The sequence below is a fragment of the Meles meles genome, chromosome 15 (assembly GCF_922984935.1).
Source record: "Meles meles chromosome 15, mMelMel3.1 paternal haplotype, whole genome shotgun sequence".
Classification (NCBI taxonomy): Eukaryota; Metazoa; Chordata; class Mammalia; order Carnivora; family Mustelidae; genus Meles; species Meles meles.
Window position 1 is genome coordinate 74,148,075 of NC_060080.1, and position 20,845 is coordinate 74,168,919.

At 42.4% G+C, this 20,845-nt stretch overlaps 1 protein-coding gene across 1 annotated transcript; it reads right to left on the reverse strand.

Moving 5' to 3' along the window:
• Window positions 1-3: 3 nt before the first annotated feature.
• Window positions 4-20,589, reverse strand: MSH6 (mutS homolog 6). Its single transcript, XM_045978930.1, has 10 exons — window positions 20,035-20,589; window positions 11,377-11,576; window positions 8,244-8,413; window positions 4,294-6,841; window positions 2,495-2,760; window positions 1,653-1,770; window positions 1,261-1,350; window positions 562-716; window positions 257-456; window positions 4-135 (listed from the first exon to the last, which is right to left on the reverse strand). The coding sequence occupies exons 1-10, from the start codon at window positions 20,283-20,285 to the stop codon at window positions 54-56; spliced, it is 4,080 nt and encodes a 1,359-aa protein (XP_045834886.1). The 5' UTR covers window positions 20,286-20,589; the 3' UTR covers window positions 4-53.
• Between the last annotated feature and the right edge of the window lie 256 nt (window positions 20,590-20,845).

Below are 20,845 nucleotides of genomic sequence, written 5' to 3' on the forward strand. Positions count from 1 at the left end.
TTGTCTGAATTTACCACCTTTGTCAAAAGCCAACTCAGAGCTTCCAATGTAGTCTATAATTCCTTAATCAAAGTCAGCAATTTAGGGACAGCTTCAGCATCTAGAGTCGACCTTTCACTAGCCAGGCAAACTTCCCTTAAAATTTAAAAAAAAAAAAAAAAGGTATCAGTTCACATTTTCCATAGTGCATGAATAAACCATAAAGGGGGATGGTGAAGGTCAGCTCCATAGCAAAATTATATGCAAGTATAATTACCGAAATAATCGCAATGATTGAGTCATCTTCTCAAATTCTCTTGCTTTTCTATGTCCCTTTTGAATAACCTCCTCTGGAAGATTAGCAAGCCTTGCTGCATTAAAGCCGTAGCTTTTAGGACAAGCTCCCTTAATGAATTTATAGAGGAAGGTAATAGTCTCCTGGCTGGGATCCTCACATTCATTTTCTACCATGCATGCCTAAAAAGGAAAATATTTTATTATACTGTGTTCATGTGCTAGCAGTGGACATACCTGCCTTGATTCCTTCAAAAATCTAAACTTCTGAAAGCAGTTTATACATACCATGTGCCCCAGGCGCACTGCAACATTTTGAGAATAATCTTCTACCAATGAATGGTAGTGGGTAGAAAACAATGTACGACACTTTATGTTCTCAGCAAGTTCTTTAACAACTGCATTTGCTATTGCTGTTCCATCAAATGTTGCGGTACCTCTCCCTATGAAGGTAAAATATGCATAAATTATATCTCTGCCTTATACCACAAAGGAATGAAAAGGGGTGGGGGGAGAGGATAAAATAGTTAACATCAATTAGTGCATCCAACTAATAGGCCCTGTTTAGCTAAACATCCACTTACCAGCCCTGGGAGTAGGGTACATTCTATTTTTAAAGATTTCATTTTTAATTAATCTCTACAACCCAACATGGAACCCTGAGGGGAAGAGTCACACATTCTACCGACTGAGCCAGCCAGACACCCTTGCATTTCTTTTTTTAAAGAGTACTCTTCAGGTACCACTGATCTTCAGAGATGTCCTATTAGTTTCTCATTTAAATGTCAACCATTTTTAATAGGACAAAATTTAGAGCCTTGTAATCAAAGAATTAACATTATCTGTTATCTTCCAGTATGGGTCTGAATGGCACTAGAGGTGAATGCTTTCAGACTTTTTAAAAAGGGCCGATCATCAAGAAAAATTAGAGTTTAAAAAAATTTTAATTTTAAAAATAGCCTTCAAATGGAAATTGGAATGTCTTACCCAATTCATCCACAAGGACCAGAGAATGTGCTGTTGCATGTGTAAGTATGCTGGCAGTTTCACTCAATTCAACAAAAAATGTACTTTCACCTAAAAAACACACACAACATACTACTAAATAGAACTAGAATACTGAATTAGTGTGTTCATCTTTTTGGCTCATATCATGAGCTACCCAGTACTAAAGGTTACATGTCATTAAGAGATTATCCAATTCTTGCTTGAAGAAAGAATATTTTCAAATGCCTGAAAGTACTCCACTTTGCATAACAAGAAAAATCAAACATCAAATTTAATGGCTGGTACACATTTCAAGGCAGACGTGTTTATCGTACAAAATGTAGAAATGAACAGGCCAATAATAAAGCCTTAGGTGAAAAAAGAAAACTCACCTGACATTATTCTGTCGGAGGCACCAAGTCTAGTAAATACTCTATCAATTGGTGTGAGCCTACATACTTCAGCAGGTACGTAACAACCTGTCTGGGCCATTACAGCTAATAGGCCAGCCTGTGAACAGGAAGGAGGAAAAGGTCTTTACTAATTGGTATTAAAGAAAAACATAGATACAGATCATTTATGTAGGAGTCAGGCACTCTTATACTGCCTCTTGCTAGTTAGCAAATTTGGCAAACCTAAGTATAGATACAGGAGAGCAGGGGGGTTGGCAAATATTTTTAGTCAAGGGCCGTCTGTCACATTTTTTTCCTTTCTAACCCTTCAAAAAATGTAAATCATTTTTAGCTTAGTGGCTGGCCAACCCCTGGTATAAAAAGAAAGATACATTTATTGTCTTTCCTGAAAGCAGTTTCCAAAGGTTATTAGAGGTCATGAATTCTATTTGCTCTCCTACTTGAACAAGTCTGTCATGGTTCCTTTTTAAGGATTCCCACTAATGAGTCTGAGTAACACACCTCCAACATTTTCATTCATTATGAATACATCTACCTTCAGAGGAAATGAATCCAATCAAGTCAGAGTTTGTAAAGAAGTCATAAGCTGAAATCTCTCAGATTTTTATTGTGCTCCCCATTAACATGTGCAGATACTTGATAAAGGTAAATACAATTCTCAATTTTACACTACAAAGCATTTTTTCCTTTGCTTCCTAGTATGCTGGTGACTGAATTCTATATAATTTGTGTGCTATTTGGAAAACAGTGGCCTAAATATGTAATATATTCCCAAAGTACACAAATGGCTTTGTGTAACAAGACCTTAAAGTTCAGTTTACCTGTCTCATGAGCGTAGACTTGCCCCCCATGTTAGGTCCAGTAACAAGTACACAATAAGCTTTGCCATTTTCTTCCTCTTCCTCACAGCCTATTAGAATGTCATTAGGTATAAAGTCATCTCCAAAAAAAGTCTTCGTGATGCAGGGATGACGTGATCCTCTAAGGTCTAAGAAGGGAGGAGTGCCTTCTTCTGGCAACAGAATTACTGGACGGCACATAGGGCCATCACCCCCTCGACTGTAGTTAGCCAGGCACAGTAAGACATCTGTTAAAGAGAGGGTAAAAGTGAGGCTTCATCACTTTTGAAGCTGCTTAAGAAGCACAAAGATCCAACTAATTAATATAAAAAGTCCTTCAAAAACACTTGTCCAGCGGAGGATGGTATGTTCTAGTTGCTTTTTATATATTTTTTTTCTAACAGGCACTCTAGAACACATAAAATGTTAATTAACAGAAAATGAGCAACCAGTCTAAATGTTTGTGTGTCTTCATGGGAGCACTTGTAGTGAAATGAGAACTCATTTTCATCCCAAAATCTCTCCCCTCAAAACAAGACCCCCTAACATCTGGACCAGAATGCCAAGGGTAAGCTAAGAGATACTGGGGAAATGCTAGATTAGCAGTCACTTGACCTAATCCTGGAGCTAACACTTCTTAGAAGTGGAATATTAACACAACAGGCACACTGATACAAAAGCATCTTTAGAGGAAAATAAATTCACCAATTTTGAACACCTGTCCTGAGGGACACTTTAAATCACCCACCAAACTGCTCAAAGTTGTACTGGTTTAAGGAATCAATGTACAAACCAAAGGGTACTATTCAATTCTGGACAGTTGTATTCAGATCAAAACAGTTCTTTTACAAATTTGGGTAGTTACTGTATTTTTAAAACACAGGGAAAAAAAAACAAACTGTGAAACACCAAAGGCTCCAAGTATGTTGGAAATTTAAGGAAAAAAAGTATTTATGAAACTGAAAAGGTTGCCAAATTATAAATAAATCAGGGCTCTTAGAAATCACACAAAGAAAGTGTGATGATCTGGGCTAGGAGAAAAAAAGATTAAAATCTTGAAATATATGCATGTAAAGAGATCAACTGAAAATACAGTAAGTGGTGATAGGCCAAGATACAGTTTTAACTTACTCTAACAAAAATGAGAAGCTTAAAAAAATTGTTTTAAAAAAACCAGGGGCACCTGGGTGGCTCAGTTGTTAAAGCTTCCGCCTTTGGCTCAGGTCATGATCCCGAGCCCCACATCCGGTTCCCCGCTTGGCAGAGAGCCTGCTTCTCCCTCTCCCTGTGCTGTCAAATAAGTAAAATCTTTTAAAGAAAAAAAAATCAGGATCATGATACTAAGGGTACTAAAATCTGGGGTGCCAGGGTGGCTCAGTCAGTGGAGCATCCAGAACATAGGACTCTCACTTCCGCTTAGGTCCTAATCTCAGGGTCCTGAGTTCAAGCCCTGAATTCAAAACAAAACAAAATCCCCTGCTTTAAAAAAAAAACAAAAAAACAAAAAAACAAAAAAAAAAACTAAAAACCTATCAATCTTTCAATTATTCAAGACTAAACAAGACCAAAAAGTGAACTTGAATTGCTACAGGCAAACTAAGCCATTTTGTCTAGTGAGGGCACAAGTATATACACATCAAAATACGTACCTTGTTACCTGTATTTAGAAATACACCTCAATGGCAAATGTCCAATGGATTTAAATCTTAATGCATAACTGGGACAGAAGATATGACTAACCAAACCTTTAGTTATTTGAATAAGCTTGTTCAAAGTCTTACCCAATACTGCGATGCACTCAACAGCAGACTGCCAGTCCTTATAATTTTTATCAAAGTTATAGAACAGTCGCCGCATGCAATCCTTCAATGATATGTCTCTCCGTTCTTCAGCATTTATCAGATTAGCCAACTTCTTCTCAATAGTTTTGGTCCAGTATCGCTTACAGCCCTTCTTGGTAGATTTCAATTCATACTCTTCTGGCAAATTACGAGTGATGAAATTCTCTGGAATTTCCAACTGGTAACGGTTCCTACCAATCCCCCAGTAGACAATGGTCCTACAGCCAATTCGACTGCGCTGTTTCTCCAAGTATTCCAGGAGGCTCTGTTCATTTTCTCTTATGTCAGCAAGAGCTTGGTCATAATCAGAGTCAAATCCTGCTTTGGGAGTAATTAGTCCAGTCTTTCTAGCCTTCTCATGGTCAAAGGCTGTATCCCATCGATTCAGTTCTATAGTCAAATCTGGGAAACGGCCCTGAGGAGTTTTTGTCTGTAGAGTAATGACCTGCTTAAGGATTTTAGACTTAAAGTTGTCAACAACTTCTTCCATAATCTCTATAATTTTACATATTACTTTGAATCCTTCTAGAGCAGAAAGAAAATCAATAATCTTTTTTTTGCTGTATGTAGTTTCTTCATACATGATAGCCCTGCTATCTGGGTGGTTCTGGCTCTTCAGGGGAGACCCAACATTATGAATTTTACTCAGCAGCCTTTCAAGGTCTGGAAGCTTCTTCAGAAGGTCTACCACATCAGAGATTTTGTCAGGCACAGCCATGAGGTCTTCTATAGCATCTAGACGATCGCTGATAGCATAAGGGCTACAGAGTGGGGCACAAAGCCACTGCTTTAGAAGCCGCTTACCAAAGGGAGTATGGCAACTATCAATCTTTTCTAGTAGGGTCCCTTCAGTAGAACCATTTGTTCCATTCATGAAAATCTCCAAGTTGTTTAATGTCACAGCATCTAGCACCATTCGCTGATTGCCTTTAGCAAAAACAGCACCAGGTCTTGTAGCACTGACCATGTCAGAATCCAAGGGAATGTATTCTTCAAAATTTGCCATTGATAAAAGCTCTTGATCAATAAGGCATTTTTTGAGGTAGAAGACACAACCACCTAGAGCAGAAAGGGCCAATTCACACTTCTCTCCTGGTGTCAACCCAAGAGAATCAGACTCTGAGGTCATACCTTTAAGCACCTGGGGTAACATTACCCCACTGTCCTGATTTAACTTTTCCTTAAAATATCCTTCTTCAAGGAGCGTTCTCAATGTTTTGGCTGCATCCCAAAATTGGGAGCCTGGTATCAGACCTTCCTGAAGTGAGGAGGATAATGAACCCTTTAGAATCATCTTAGTTTCTGTTGAGAGATTTCCCTTCTCAAACAAGACTTGGACTGGAGGATAGTGTGCCACTAGAGTTCTAAATCTGGAACAATGGCGATCATCTGAAAACTGACCTATGAAAAACTTTCCCAGTGAGGTGTCAACAAAGCATACTCCATACACCCGAGTGTGGCCAGAAGAATCCTCCTCTTTTTCTTTGAGGCTAAGAAGATACTTACTGTAGTTCTCAGAGGGATCACCTTCCAATACACTGTAGGTCTGTGTACCCTTAGTAATGACTCTACAGATCTCCCTCCTCACCACTCTGTCATACTTAGATATATGTGCCATCTTCCGGCATCGTGCCTCCATCATCTCTGGCGTCTCTGTCTGTTCCACCCGTGCTACTTTATAGCCCTTTTGAACCAGAGAATCAGAATATCGGCCAAAGGCAATTTCAGGGAAACCAGAATGAGCCCAGTTGCCTTTCATGAATACCAGACCTAGTTCGCTGACTCCAATAAGAGCATCCATGTGGTATAGTTCATAAAACTTGCCCACCTTATAAAATATAACAAGATCAAAGTTCTGCGACTTAATCTGCCACCACTTCCTCATCCCAGGAGTACAGGAATTAAGGAAATCCTCAGGAACATAGAGTGTGGATGCATCAAAATCAGGGTGATCAGGTCGCCTCCTCTGTAGATCTCTTCTCTTGTCTTCCTTAAGCCACTCTAAGGTTTCATGATACCAGATAGTGGGGCGACTATTATCATCACATCCTCCACTGACGTGAGCTTGAGATTCAGAATTTTGAGGGGCAGAGAAAGCATTCAAAGCACTCTTGGTTTCTGTTGAAATGCCAGTTGATCGTTTGGTGGCCAAGGGCATTTCCTTCCTTGAACTTTTCCTTTTGAGAGAGCCATTTCCAGTCACCATTTTCTTCCGCTTTGAAGCAACTTTGACAGGACTGTCCAGGCCTTCGCTGTCACTGTCCCCTGCTCCACTGCTTATTTCATCACTACTTCCTTCCTCCTTCGCATCTGGCTTGAATTCCACGTCAGAACCACCAATGTCACTCTCAGAGTCTGATATGACCCTTCTTTTCTTTATTTGGCGGCTGCTTCGCCTAGATCCTTGGACCTTGGGCCGTACTTCCTCTTCACTTTCAATTTCATGATCATCATCTTCACTCTTATCTGATGAGTAAGTTGCACCAACCTGACAGGCAAAGAAAGAGTTATTTAAATAAAAAACCAATCTGGAAAATTAACAGTACTGCTGTGGAGTATCTCTCAGTATGCTGCAGTATCCTGATCAAGAGAAGAACCCAGCTCCAGAAATGAGAAACTACTTTCTTTCTCCAAGAATTAAACACACACACACAAACAAAAAACTATCAATTTCAGTAACATCATACTATAGGATTAAGTGATTCTCTCCTGAGTTTTATCCTGTACAGTAGTGATGAAGCCATCAGCATGACCATACACCTCAAATACCTACAGGTGATACCCTCATTAACAATCAGCTGTGGAAGTAACTTTAAATCCCCATTACCTTTCTTCCAGGGTCATTTCTCCTCTTCCAGAGGAACGTATTATGAACTTTGCCATTTTATAAATTCTTTAGTTTAAGAAAGCAGTGCAATCTGTATGGGTTTCTAGTCCTTGCTCTTCCACAAACCAGCTGTAGCTTTTTAGGCAAGGCATAATTCAGTTATCATGGATCTCCCACACATGTGAAGTTCTATGAGGTTCAGTGATCTCTGTATTACCATCCAGTTCTAATCCTTTCATTAATGTTAAGACCCCTGGCCTCGAAAATAAGATTAAAAACACTTTCTTTTACTTCTCTTAAAATACTCATTAGATTAGTTTGCTTATTCCCTATCTATAACAATATAAAATCAGGCTCAGTCATAAATCAATCTCTTAAGCACACAGTTCATTAATTTGCTAAATTAGAGAAGAATGATCTAATTCACTGAAATAGTGACTATTAACGTTTGAAACCCAGGTTGTATTTCAAGGATATTTAACCTCTCTTACCTATCCAAAATACAATTAGGGAATCCATTTCCAGGGTTTGACCACACCGTCATATAGAGGCTTACTGCCAGACATCATAACCAGTTTTAACACCATGTTCTTACTGTCTTGTTAACTTGTTACCAAAATGGTACTAACTCTTATCTTCCACCAGTCTTGAAGCTTGAGAACTCAAGCAAAATGGCTGCTGAGATTCTAAAGTAACCTACAGTCCTACAGAAGTACAGAATTATGGGTACGAGTATTTGGGGTACATGGGTGCACAGTCGGTTAAGCATCCAGACTCCTGATTTTGGCTCAGGTGATGATCTCGCTTGTGAAATCAAACCCCTCATCGGGCTCCCCGCTGTGCATGGAGCCTACTTAAGATTCTCTCCCCCACTCCCCATGCCCCTCCTCATGCTCACACTCTCTCACAAAAAAAGACAAAAGAAGATATGTTTGAGTATTAAAGAGTGTGTGTGTATATATGCAAATCACATAAATAAAACGAGAATATCACTTTAATACCCCCCCCTTTTCCATCACTTTCCCAAAAGAATTAGCAACTGACTTGTTTAACAGTAGCCCACCTCCATCTCTTCTTCTTCCTCTGGTTCTGAGGGTTCATCACACACTGCTAATTCAAGCCTCTCTATTTTGTCTTTATTCAAGGCTTCATCTGCACGTTGCATTGCTCTGAGTATTTCAGGCTTTGAACTGTAAAAATGACCTCCTTTTTGCACTTCCTTCGATTTTGAACCTAAAAAATTTAGATTTGTATTTCTTATTAAGCAAATTATAAGAACCATTAGCTAGGGAATAGGCTCAATGTACAACACCTGTTGTAATGGACAAGAATCAAGAATAGTTTTTAATGTCCCGTTACTTTTGATTGATAATAGGTCAATAAAGCCTACAAAGAAGAAATTACCAGGGGAAAACTACTAGTGAAACTTAAATTACCTATTTGACCTCCTTGAAGTTGCCTTAACTGTTGGGTCACCCAGGGCTACTTCATCTCTCCTGACTGTGGCCCTAAATATAAAGCACACCTCTTCAGATGAAGCATGAGATATTCAAGGGGTTTGAGACCCTTTGTACAAAAGAATTACTTTGAAGGCAAAAACTACACTGTCAGTTAAATGAAGCTATGATACTAAGTTTATCCCCAAGGTAATTAAATAGGGTATATTAAAAACAAAACCTTACTGGTAAGGATACTAACATTCTGGAAAGGTAACCTAGTTCAAACTGAATTTTTGTTTGTTTAGGTTGAATCAAACTGTTTTGTTTTCAGGTAAAACTCTTCCTTTATTCCTTTATTTTTTTTCCCCCAAGACACTATTTATTTGACAGAGAGAGAGAGACAGGGAGAGAGCGAACACAAGCAGGGGGAGTGAGAGGGAGAAGGAGGCTCCCTGCTGAGCAGAGAGCCCAGTGTGGGGCTCCATCCCAGGACCCCAGCCAAAGGCAGATGCCTAATGACTGAGCCACCCAGGCACCCTTTAAATTTTTTTAAGATTTTATTTGAGGAGCACCTAGGTGGCTTAGTGGGTTAAGCCTCTGCCTTCGGCTCAGGTCATGATCCCGGGGTCCTGGGATGGAGCCCCAGATCAGGCTCCCTGCTCAGCGGGGAGCCTGCTTCCCCCTCTCTCCCTCTGCCTACTTTTGATATCTCTGTCAAATGAATAAAATCTTAAAAAAAAAAAAAAAGAATTGGAACCTGAGTGAAGGTCCAATTTACTATAAAAAAGATTTTATGTATTTGAGAGAGAACACGCTTACGTGTCAGGGGAGAGGCAGAGGGTGAGGAGAGAGAGAATCTCAAACAGACTCCCCACTGAGTGGGATGTGGGGCTCCATCTCAGGACCCCAAGATCATGACCTGAGCCAAAACCAAGAGTCACTCAACCGACTGAGCCATCCAGGTGTTCCAAGAGCTATAATTTTAAATGACACTCCTGTCCTCTGACTGTAAGATTAGATGCAAATAATCACAAGTCTAATGGCACAAAATTGTTTAGTTTTTTCCTAAGAGGCCTAACTAGCAAGGTCTTTGTTTTCTTCTGACCAAATCAGAAAACCTGAACTTGTCTAAATTTAACAGATCCAAACATTACATTATCTCCTTTTTTCTACTGTAAGCTAAAACTAACAGGACCTTATCCTAAAGTGCCATTACATTAGCAACTTAATGGACTGGCTAAAATAAAGGTGCAATTTCCCATTTTTCTAAAGAACTGCACCAATACTACAAACTCTAACAATCAAAATCCACTGGAGGGTGGCCTCCTAACTTCCTCAAGTACCTGTTTGCAGCTGCACTCACTCCACCTATCTAATGACCTCGTGGTTCCCCCAAAAAACCCGATGCAAACTGCCTTTGCAATTTTAAGACTCCCCCCCCACCAAAAAAAAAGAATTAAAAACCTACTTTTTCCTCATCCATGCTGTTGCAACAATTTGGAAATTTAAATGGCAAAGGCAATATACAACAGGGTTGCATTTACAAAATAATGACAATATAAATGTAAAATTTGGGGGGTATTTTTAAATTAAAGTCATGTTGCCAAAGCTTTGTTTAGAATCTCGAAATTAGGGGTGCCTGGGTGGCTCAATCAGTTAAGCATCTAACTCTTGATTTCAGCTAAGGTTAAGATCTCAGAGGGGAGATGGAGCCCTGCGCTTGAGATTCTCCCCCCCCACACACACACTCACTGCATGCTCTCATTTAAAAAAAAAAAAAAAAAAAACTCAAAATTAGTCCTAGAAAAAGACCCTGTTACCTGGTTCAGCTCTCTCACTTTATAAGTAAACAGTATCTGAGTTACTTAGTTGGTCAAGATTATACAGCAAATTAGTGTTGAAGACAGAACCAAATGTCCAGATGCTCTTTCCATCCTGCAGGTCAGATTTCCATGCAGACTTAACTTTCTTCAGTGTGCCCTCCTGGCCCCGCAGGATGAACGCTATGACCAGAGATTCCTAGGAAACTGACCCATATTGTGATTCCTAAACACTGAGTCCAGCAGCACCCTAGCCTGAAGAACCTGAGGATAATGAGTAAGGACTCATTCATGCTCAAGTGTAAACAAGCACTGAACCCTGCGAACACAATGTGCGCACACGGTGTAACTCAACCAACCAACAGGGAGCACCTGCCCCAAGTGACACTACACAGGCGCTACTGCTGCAGTCTCGGACTTTAGAAAGGTGGGCCTGGACAAAGAACGTTATGGGTCCAGAAATACGATGTGAAACTCAACGTAGATATGCTCCTAAGTGAGGGTTTCAAAGGCCAGGTAAATATGCGTTTCCATCTGCCCTAGACAATGTCACTAATCTATTTGCTATATATCCTGACTGCATGCCTTTCTCTTAGATCTCTGAAGATGGGGCACTGTTAACTTACCCTTTTCATGCCTGAATTTGGTAGTACGGTCCACATGAGATCTAATCATGAAAACATTTTCCCCTTAAGGGCATGATACTGCCATAAGTCAACTGAAAATAAAGAAATAAAAATTCCACTCCACAACCACTAGCTGAAGACCAGTTTTATCTTTTTCCCATGATGGGAGCAGTCAGCCTACCACTCCTGAAATGTATTGGCATAAAATACACTTAATTTCACTGTATGGCAGTCGCAGACACGTGCTCATGTGCGGTGTGCTTGCTCTCTTACACACTCTCACACACACTCTGAGGAGTAGACTCTCTTACCTGTATATGGCTTTAATAGCCTTCTGCTAACCCAGCCCCTTGTTGGGCTGTCATCAAAAAACTGTACATGAACTCGGACAGACTTTCCTTTCTCACGGATGAATGTTCCATCAAAAGGGTGGTTGTATACCAGGCAAGGCCACCAGGGGTAACCCTCCATCTTGGCCCAAACCAAATCACCTGGTGAGAAGTCACAAGAACTGTTGCCAAAGGAAATACATAACTTGGTTAATATTTGGTTAAGTTGCATTACAGGCAATTACCTACAAATAAGCAATTCCAAGGAAGGCATCGTTAACACTCCTTTGAAGTCTTCTGGCATTAATATTAAAGCACCCAAATCCTAGAATTAGTTTTTTTAAATTGGATGTTCAAGTCATTTTTAAAAACATAAGCAAATATCACAATGCTTATTTAGAATATTAAGACAAATACAAATATAATGAATTCTGGTATTAAGATGAGAAACTACTTCTCAGAATAATCAAAGTTTATAAACAATGGCCAAATTATGACAGAATACTGATGCAAAGAAAAAGGCACAGACTCATTGTACATGCTCTCCAAATTATAATGTATCACACCTGTATACCACATTATGGTACATATCAGGAACAGGACCTGACCCAGGACATTAATAAAGTATGAAACATTGATATGTGATTTGATAATGACAATAAATATTACCTCATTTGACTCTATTTGAAATCTGTTCCCAGTTAACACTCCACAAGCTACCTAGCACACTACCAACCCCGAGCCCTAAAAATCTTATAATGTATCGGAAGTGCCTCACTTGCCAAAAAATAATGAGTATATATGCCTGCAGAATCAAAAACAAAGATTCAATCTTCATGAAAATTAATTTGGTCCTGAAGGTTTCTTGAGAAAGGGAAAGGAGAGGGTAGAGGAAGAGGAAGAAGAATCTAGCTGAAAAACTACAGCAGATGTACGCCTGAAGCTAATGAAACACTGCACGTTAGCTAACCAGAATTAAAACTAAAACTTGATGGGGCACCTTGGTGGCTCAGTCAATTGAGCCCCTCACTGGAGGCTGCACTGGGGATGGAGCCTGCTTGAGATTCTCTCTCCCTCTCCCTCAGCGCCTCCCTACTCATGTACACATGCGCTCTTAAATAAATAAAACTTAACAAAAAAGTAAAAATTAAACTACGGCAGAGTCCCTCAGTGATGGAGATTCCACAACAGCTAATAAATTCTGCTCAAATACTATATACCAAGATTTTCTGAACTTACTTAAAGGTTTTCACTGAATAACTGGAGAAGTAAAATAAACAGACTACAAACAAGAACATTTTAGAATAGCTTGCATTAGTACACTGGGGTGACCTTATTCAGACCTAAGCATAAAGTTAAAGTATTCCTTTCTTCAAAAATGTGAATATGGAAGCCCCCTAGGCTAGACAATTAGAAAAGAGACAAACACAACAGCATGGCTAGCTGGGGCTTTTCTCAAGGGCCTTTGAGGCATGTGCACTCTTAGAGAAATCTGCAGCGACTAGCGCAAGCACAAATCCATAAATACTGCCCTCAAGCTCACCATGTAGTTCATCTTCGCATAGGAAGCTCTTGTCCAATTCCAGTTTCTACCATGAGCCCACGAACAGGAGACAAAGACCCTCAGAGCTGTGCAGAATGGTCTACAAGCCTCCCTACTGTCAAGAAGTCTTTCTCTTAACTTCGGCCAGGTAGCCACTTAACCACAAAAAGCCTATCCCGAGTTATCAGAAAACTGTAAGCATTTTTTGTCCGGAAGCACCTGAAACTACCCTAAAACTGTACTCTTTCTGCTGCTAAAGGAGGGAAATAACTTGTCTCCCTTAAGACACTTGATCGGTTCTGAGTCCAAATCCTGAGCGTCATTTTTAGAAGACTGGTCAGAGTAAGTACGTGTTATTTCAGTAAACATGTTCCCCTCAGGAAGCATATTTCTGGCTGTATAGTTTTGAGACATTAGGCCTCAAAATGCATTATCGAAGCAAATTTTTCTAAAGGGGATCAGCAGGGATACCTGTCAAGCCAAGCTGCCCTTTATTTTTTTATTAAATATTTTATTTATGAGAAAGAGAATGCGCACTGAGCAGGGCAGAGGGACACTGCCATCTGAGCAGGGAGCCCAACGCGGGGCTTGATCCCTGGGGATCATGACCTGAGCCCATGGCAGGTGCTTAACTGACTGAGCCTCCCAAGTGTCCCCTGGCTGCCCTTCTTAAAGGCAACTAAATCCCTTAAAAGGCTGAAATTCAGGTAACATTTTGGGGTGTACATAGCTAAGCCCAAGCCCCGTGTGGCTAGTCTGAGGCAGTCTCTTCCCTATGTACTGAATTTAGTAAGTACAGGTGGTTAAGTGCTGAGCCCAACCAATATAGGTGAGGTTTACAACGAGCTCTTGGTGTGTAAAACTCAAGGGGACGGTTTTTCTTGCCTTTGTGAACGGAGTCATGGAGGGTAAGGACTAACTGCTGAACTGGGCACCAGCGATTTTATTACATACGTGTCTTAAAGAGTTACAGCTTCTCCAGACTGGAGTTACTGCATACCACACTGACAAGCATGGACATCTTAGTGGTACATTTGAAGTTCAAGAAACAGGATGCCTCAAATCTGATGGAATTCTATTTTGCCTGGTATGAGGCAACAGAGCACTTGCAGGAATCTCAGCTGTCTTGGGGGCTCCCACAGAAACTACATGACTAGATCAAAAAAATTTTTAAAGATTTTATTTATTTGCGAGAGAGAAAGCGAAAACATGAACGGCAAGGGGCAGGGGTGAAGCAGACTCCCCACTGAGCAAGGAGCCAGCTGCAGGGCTTGATCCCAGGACCCTGGGATCACAACCTGAGCTGAATAAGGCAGATGCTGAAGGCAGACATTTAACCAAATGAGCCACCCAAACGCCTACCTAGATTAAAATTCTTGAGCAAAAATGAGATGGCCAAGCCTGACTCCTGATAGTCCCCTTCTATCCTTAGCTAAAAGTAACTCAAGTTTCTGACTGAGACCTAGAAGACATGGGGATAATTTTTTTTAGCTTTACACCTTAACCTATTTTATGATAAAATATTACTGTTTTAACATGAGTAAGTTCATTCTAGTTTTATTCCCAAAGGAAATAACTTGAGCTGAGACTATGGTTACCTTAAAACTCCCACTTGTACAAATGTAGTACAAATTGTAAAACACACTACACAGTGGTGTTCAAAGGTCTCATAAATGATTAGAAGATTCTTTTCCAAGGAACCAAAGATATTAAAAATTCAGTATCTTTAAATTTATTTTGCAGGGCAAATGTACATATCCATTAGAGAAAAGATGTGTAAAAGCTAATTACAATCATTATCAGTTTTGAAGTAAGTTCCTTATCTGTAAATTTTATTCAAATTGTTTTTCAACATCACTTTACCCTAAACGTAATCATATACTTAGAAAATCTTACATATAACCTAACTTTTCCGAGCCTTCGGCTCAGGTCATGATCCCCCGGTCCTGGGATTGAGCCCCGCATCGGGTTCTCTGCTTGGCGGGGAGCCTGCTTCCTCCTCTCTCTCTGCCTGCCTCTCTGCCTACTTGTGATCTCTCTCTGTCAAATAAATAAATAAAATCTTAAAAAAAAAAAGCAGGTAATAAAATACACCGTGTAAGTACCCCTGGGTGACGCTGTCTGACTTCAGTTCAGGTCATGATGTCAGGGTCCTAGGATCGAGTCCCACATTGGGCTCCTTGCTCAGTAGGGAGCCTGCTTCTCCCTCTCCCTCTGCTCCTACTCTCTCTCAAATAAATAAAATCTTTAAAAGTAAAATAAAATTTCTCTTCAGTTAATGCTAAAAAAGTTTTTAATTTTGTGGGAAGACTTCAACTCTCTATAGGTAATTTTAAAATTTTGATTTCTAGTAGTTATATAGTTTCCAAAGAATGCCAACATAAAAGGAAATATAATCCATGCAAATACTCCAAGTTTTCCTACCAACACTAAATACTGTATTTTAAAATACACAGGGCATACCTAGGTAGTACAGTCAGTCAAACATCCCTCGATTTTGGCTCAGGTCATGAGATTGAGGCCAGAGTTGGGCTCTGCATTTAGCACAGAATCTGCTTGAGATTCTCTTCCTGCTCATGCTCACTTTCTCACTTTCTCTCTCTCAAAAAAAAAAAAAACAAAAAAAAAAAACAAAAAAAAAAACCACCTTTTTTTTTTTTTTTTAAATAAAGCATGGAAATACAATGCAAGCCTAAGGTTCACAGCTGGAATGTGCTATAATCTGTCATACACTGGTCCTTATAAGAGCCTAATAATCCTATAAAATTACATCCAGCTATTCCACTGGCTCTACTTTAAGGCCTTACCCAATATATTAACTTTCCTGTATTTTAATATTTGGCTATATTTTCCGACAATCTTAACATCTTTCTCTTTTCATGTAACTGTATTAACAAGGATCATTAGCCCTATGCAAATCCAATTTGAAAATATGTAGGCCAAAAAAAAAATCACCTCACATCTAAAGATTTTATTACAATGTAAAATACACTGCTTCCTAAAGCCCAAGCTAAAATGCCAAAATACTGGAATTATCTTACAATGTACTTATAAAGAAGATCCAATTACGACTTTATGTGTTTTTAAAATGTTAATATATCTTATAATTCTTAAGTTTATTTAGGTAATCTCTACAGCCAACAGAGAGCTCAAACTCACAACCCTGAGATCAGTAGCACCCACTCTTCTGACTGAGCCCCCCAGAACTCCCAAAAATGTTAATATATCTTAAATTCTTGATATTCTTGGGATTCCAAAGGCAGCTTTAAAAGGGGGGCGCAGTGCTGTGAAGTGTGTAAACCTGGCGATTCAAAGACCTGTACCCCTGGGGCTAATACATTATATGTTAATTTAAAAAATAATAAATGAAAAAAAGGCGGGGAGATGACAGCTCAGAAAAACAAATGTAAAAGCTATCATACAGGGTGATGGACATTGGGGAGGGTATGTGCTATAGTGACTGCTGTGAATTGTGTAAGACTGATGAACTGCAGACCTGTACCCCTGAAACAAAGAATACTTATTTAAAAAATAAATAAATAAATAAATAAAAAAGCTGTCGTACAACTAGGGCACCAGGCTGGCTCAGTGTGTACAGCATATGACTCTTGATCTCAGAGTCACAAGTTCAAGCCCCACGTAGGCCGTAGACCTTACTTTAAAAATAGTAACAATAATAAAGCCTTCATACAACTGAAAATAAGAAATGACTCGGTAAAGCCAAACATACACTGAACAGATTTTTTTTTAATTTTGCTTTAAAGTCACATTATTTTGCTTTCACTTTAGTCCATAATCTTGGTGTCAATTACTGGTTGTACCCCCAAATTCATATCAACTTTTTAGGCTATGTACTTAAAAAATCAGTAGATACAAAAGCACTACTAGAATTTGCTTCTGTAAGCAATAAAAAATAAACTGGGCTTGTCTAACAAAAACCTGTGCATATAAACATTGAGTCATAACATGAAAACACTCAAACCAACTTTAGAAATCAGTTTGCACCTAACTCTCAAGGTGGACCATTAGTAGAGACTTCCCCTACCCTCAAACAACTAAATGCAGTACTGAGAAAAAAGAGGTAATCAGAACAATTAATTCCAAGGCCCCACAATACCTACCCACCTACCAATACACTTCTGCCCATACACCTTTTCCTTCTCCTTCAGCTTGGATTAACTATGGCTCATCATTTATGCACTAGGGTCTAGGGTGACCCTAATGAAACTACCGTCCAAACTGGCATCTAATACTATTTTCTAAATAGCATTGGAAAAGAAACCTCAAAGAAGTTACAAGAAAACAGGTTCTTTAGATCTTTTTTTTTTCAAGATTTTATTTATTTGAGAGAGCAAGTGAGAGCACAAGCGGGGTGAGGGGCAGAGGGAGAAGCAGACTCCTTGTTGACCAGGGAGCCCAGTGCGGGACTCAATCCCAGGACCCCGAGATGATGACCTGGACCAAATGTAGACGCTTAACCTACTGAGCCACTCAGGCACCCAGAAACCGGGTTCTTTGTGGAGCTGCTTAATTTCATGTCCTAGAGCATGTAAAAATCAGAATGAAGGTTTTCAAAAGCCCTGAGGCAATGTTAAGCCGTAAAAGCAGCTCGAAAGGGGTGCCTGGGTATTGCTCAGTCGTTAAGCATCTGCCTTCGGTTCACATCATAATCCCAGCATCCTGGCATGGAGCCCCACATGGGGCTCCCTGCTCAGGTGGGAGCCTTTTTCTCCCTCTTCCACTCCCCTGCTTGTGTTCCCTCTCTTGATCTCTCTCTCTGCCAAATAAATAAATAAATAAAAATCTTTTTAAAAAATAATTTTTAAGGGCACCGGCGTTGGCTCAGTTGTTAAGCGTCTGCCTTCAGCTCAGGTCTTGATCCCAGGGTCCTGGGATCTGTTCCCGCATGGGCTCCCTGCTCAGCTGGGGAGTTTGCTTCTCCCTCTCCCACTCCCCTTGTGTTCCCTCTCTCACTGTCTTTCTGTCAAATAAATAAAATCTTAAAAATAATAGTAATAATTTTTTTAAAAAGCAGCTGAAAAGGGGCGCCTGGGTGGTTCAGTGGGTTAAAGCCTCTGCCTTCACCTCAGGTCATGATCTCAGGGTCCTGAGATAGGAGATACTAAGGAAAACTGATAGAACTCGCAGAGAGAGCCCAAGTCACCATCTTAAATACCATCTGCAGCTGAAGACAAAAGAAAAATGCAGGGGAAGGGGGAGGGGGAGTGGACAGGTATGGGAGCTACCAAGGAAAGAACAGCAAACAAGAATTATGGCTGTTAGGTAGATTTAAGTCAGAGCCCTCTCCGTTAGTTTCTGATTTAGTCCTCCTTCTTTTCCTGGATCAGAACAAGAGACATCCTTACAAATGGAGGTTTCCTTTATAACCTAAAATCTCCCTTACAGAGAGTAACATTCGGTTACTTCTCCTGTCTACAGTTTCTCAAAAAGAATGAGCTCAGGAATGCCTGGATGGCTCAGTCGGTTACTCGGTTGCCTTTCGCTGGGTTCATGATCCCAGGATCTGGAGCCCCATGTCGGGCTCCCTGCTCAGCAAGGAGCCCGCTTCTCCCTCTCCCTCCCGATTCCCCTGCTTGTGCTCCGTCAAATAAAATCTCAAAAAAAAAAAAAAAAAAATCTCAAAATAATCTGTAAGCCAGAGGCATATCCTACTACTCTTCACACAATTATATAGTTAAACTCACTGCCTGAAAGGGTCACTTAAAGGAAAGTAGTACTGTAATAACACTTAGGACTTTGGAAAATCTGTAAGACACATAACACATTCGAAAGAGCCTACCCAGAACCACTAACCAACTCTCTGATCTTTAAGGGAGTTCACTTTTTCTAAACCTGTTTCTTCATCCTTTCAAAGGGCTACCATTATCCTTTGTGCCTAATACAAAACCTGGGATACAGAAAACGCGAGCTTTTCAAAATGTCGCCCGCTGCTCCGACAAAAGGCCGGCCAAGCCGTGGAACAGCACCGAAGGGCTCCGAGAGAGAGGACACCTCCCGGCAGGCTTCCCCACAATCGCGTCCGTCCATCCCTGCCCAGGGCCAGATCACAGGCTTTAGTCTCACTCTCGACTCGGAAAAGATTGCGGGGCCCCATCCTCCCATACAATTGTCAACAAAAGAGACACTATATCATAAAACAGCATCTTTTTCAACTACGCACAATACTTCCACGTGTATCAAAATTAATACAGCCTCTAAATTCTTCATTTCTTTTGGCACGCTCGGCCTATCTATGGAATGACCCGGCGGACCCCAGCACTTTCTGCTCCCCCCACCTGCCCCGCCCCTGCAACCCTCACTCGGACCAATCAGACTCCTCGGTCCGCGGCGTGACACACCCCCGGTGCACCCAGCTTGCGGCCCACCCCCAACTCCCATCTCCTGCACTACCCACACAGGCTGGCCTAGGGCCCACCGCTCCCAGGGTCGAGGCGCCCGAGGCTCCCAGCCAAACATTCAAGTGTTTCCCGAACCTCTGCTGACCCTCAATTCCCTATCCCAGCTCTAAACAAGGAACCTCCTCCTCGAACCCCTCTCACTGCACGCCGCGCCCCCCCCCCCAGCCTCTGGGGTACAAGTGTTCATCCTCCCCGAAGTCATTCCTCTTTCCCGCCACCCCTCCCCCGCTGCAGACAGGCACCACCCCTCCCCCCCCCCCCGCCCTGGATGCGCACCCCGCACGGAGCGTGCAAAGCTCTTTTCTCTTCCTGCCCCACCCCCAATGCTCCCACCTCCCCTTTCTCCTCGCTACCCCGAGCAGTTTGCACTCCCCCTCTAATCCGGCCTCCCACCTGGTGGTACCCTCCTCTTCCTCCGAAGTCTGCGCGTCTCTTCCCCCGCTTTCTTCCCTTAGCCCATTTCCTCCTACCCTGTTTACAATCTGCGCCCCCTAACGCCAAGGCTACAAACTCGGGCCCTGCACCCTTTTAAAACCAAGTATGCAGCCCCACGTCCTCCGAGCTTAAGGCCTGGCTGCGAACCCCCACAAGCCCTCCAAAGCGAGCCTCCCTTCCCCAGGCTCCCTTGGCCCAGCCGCTGTGCCCCCCACCCCCGACTCCCCCCCCGCCCCCCGCTACCTGGCGGGGACCGCAGGGGCGGCAGGTCTTCGCAGCCCTCCATTGACGTTCCTCGCCTCCGGCGTCGCGGAGCCTGCCAAGGGCCCAGGCCCGGCCTCGCTCCAGGCCGCATCCCCGCCAGGAGAACGGGAGGCCCCGGTAGCAGCGGCGGCACCGCCGCCTTCACCTGAAGCCTTGACCGAGGACTTATTAGCATTATTCAGAGCTGGCGACTTGGGGAAGAAGCTGTACAGCGTACTCTGTCGCGACATAGCGACGGCCGGCGAGGACCAACCGCTCTGTCGGACCGAGCGGCGAGACGCACAGAATAAAACGCGCGGCGACTGCTGGCGGGAAATCTGGGGGGAGGCGCGCTGCGCTGGAGGAACACTGGCCCCGGCGGCCAATCGGCAGGCGCCCGGGCGTGCGCGGACGGCGTCGCGGGCGGTGCGCGCCCGGCCCCGCCCCCTTTCGGGCCTCCGGGCGACGTAGGGAGGGGACGGAGCGCCCGGCTGCGCCGGGATTTGGCTGCAGGCGGCGGTGGGGTCCTGGCGCGCGCGCTCCGTGGGGCTCACCCGGGCCGGAAGCCGGCCGCGGAGCCTCGCCCTCGGGACACTGGCTTTCTCTGGAAAGGAAGGGAGCAGGGACTGCGAGCAGGGGCCGCGCGGTACGGAGATAACGCGCCGCGTGCTGGAGTGGCCCGGCTGCAGGGGTTGGAAAGAAGCTCCTGCAGAGAAACACTTTCCCGCGCCCGCATGAAAAATCCTGTGGTTTAGAGCACTTCCGGGGGGAGGGGTGTGGAGGGGGAGATTCAGGCTTATTCAGCAGTGGA

Coding starts and splice junctions, on each gene's coding strand:
- MSH6 (XM_045978930.1), bottom strand. CDS start 20,285: ATGTCGCGACAGAGTACGCTGTACAGCTTCTTCCCCAAGTCGCCAGCT. Junction 2,761..4,293: donor TGAGTGCATCGCAGTATTGG/GTAAGACTTTGA, acceptor TCTCTTTAACAG/ATGTCTTACTGTGCCTGGCT. Junction 136..256: donor CAATCATTGCGATTATTTCG/GTAATTATACTT, acceptor TTAAATTTTAAG/GGAAGTTTGCCTGGCTAGTG.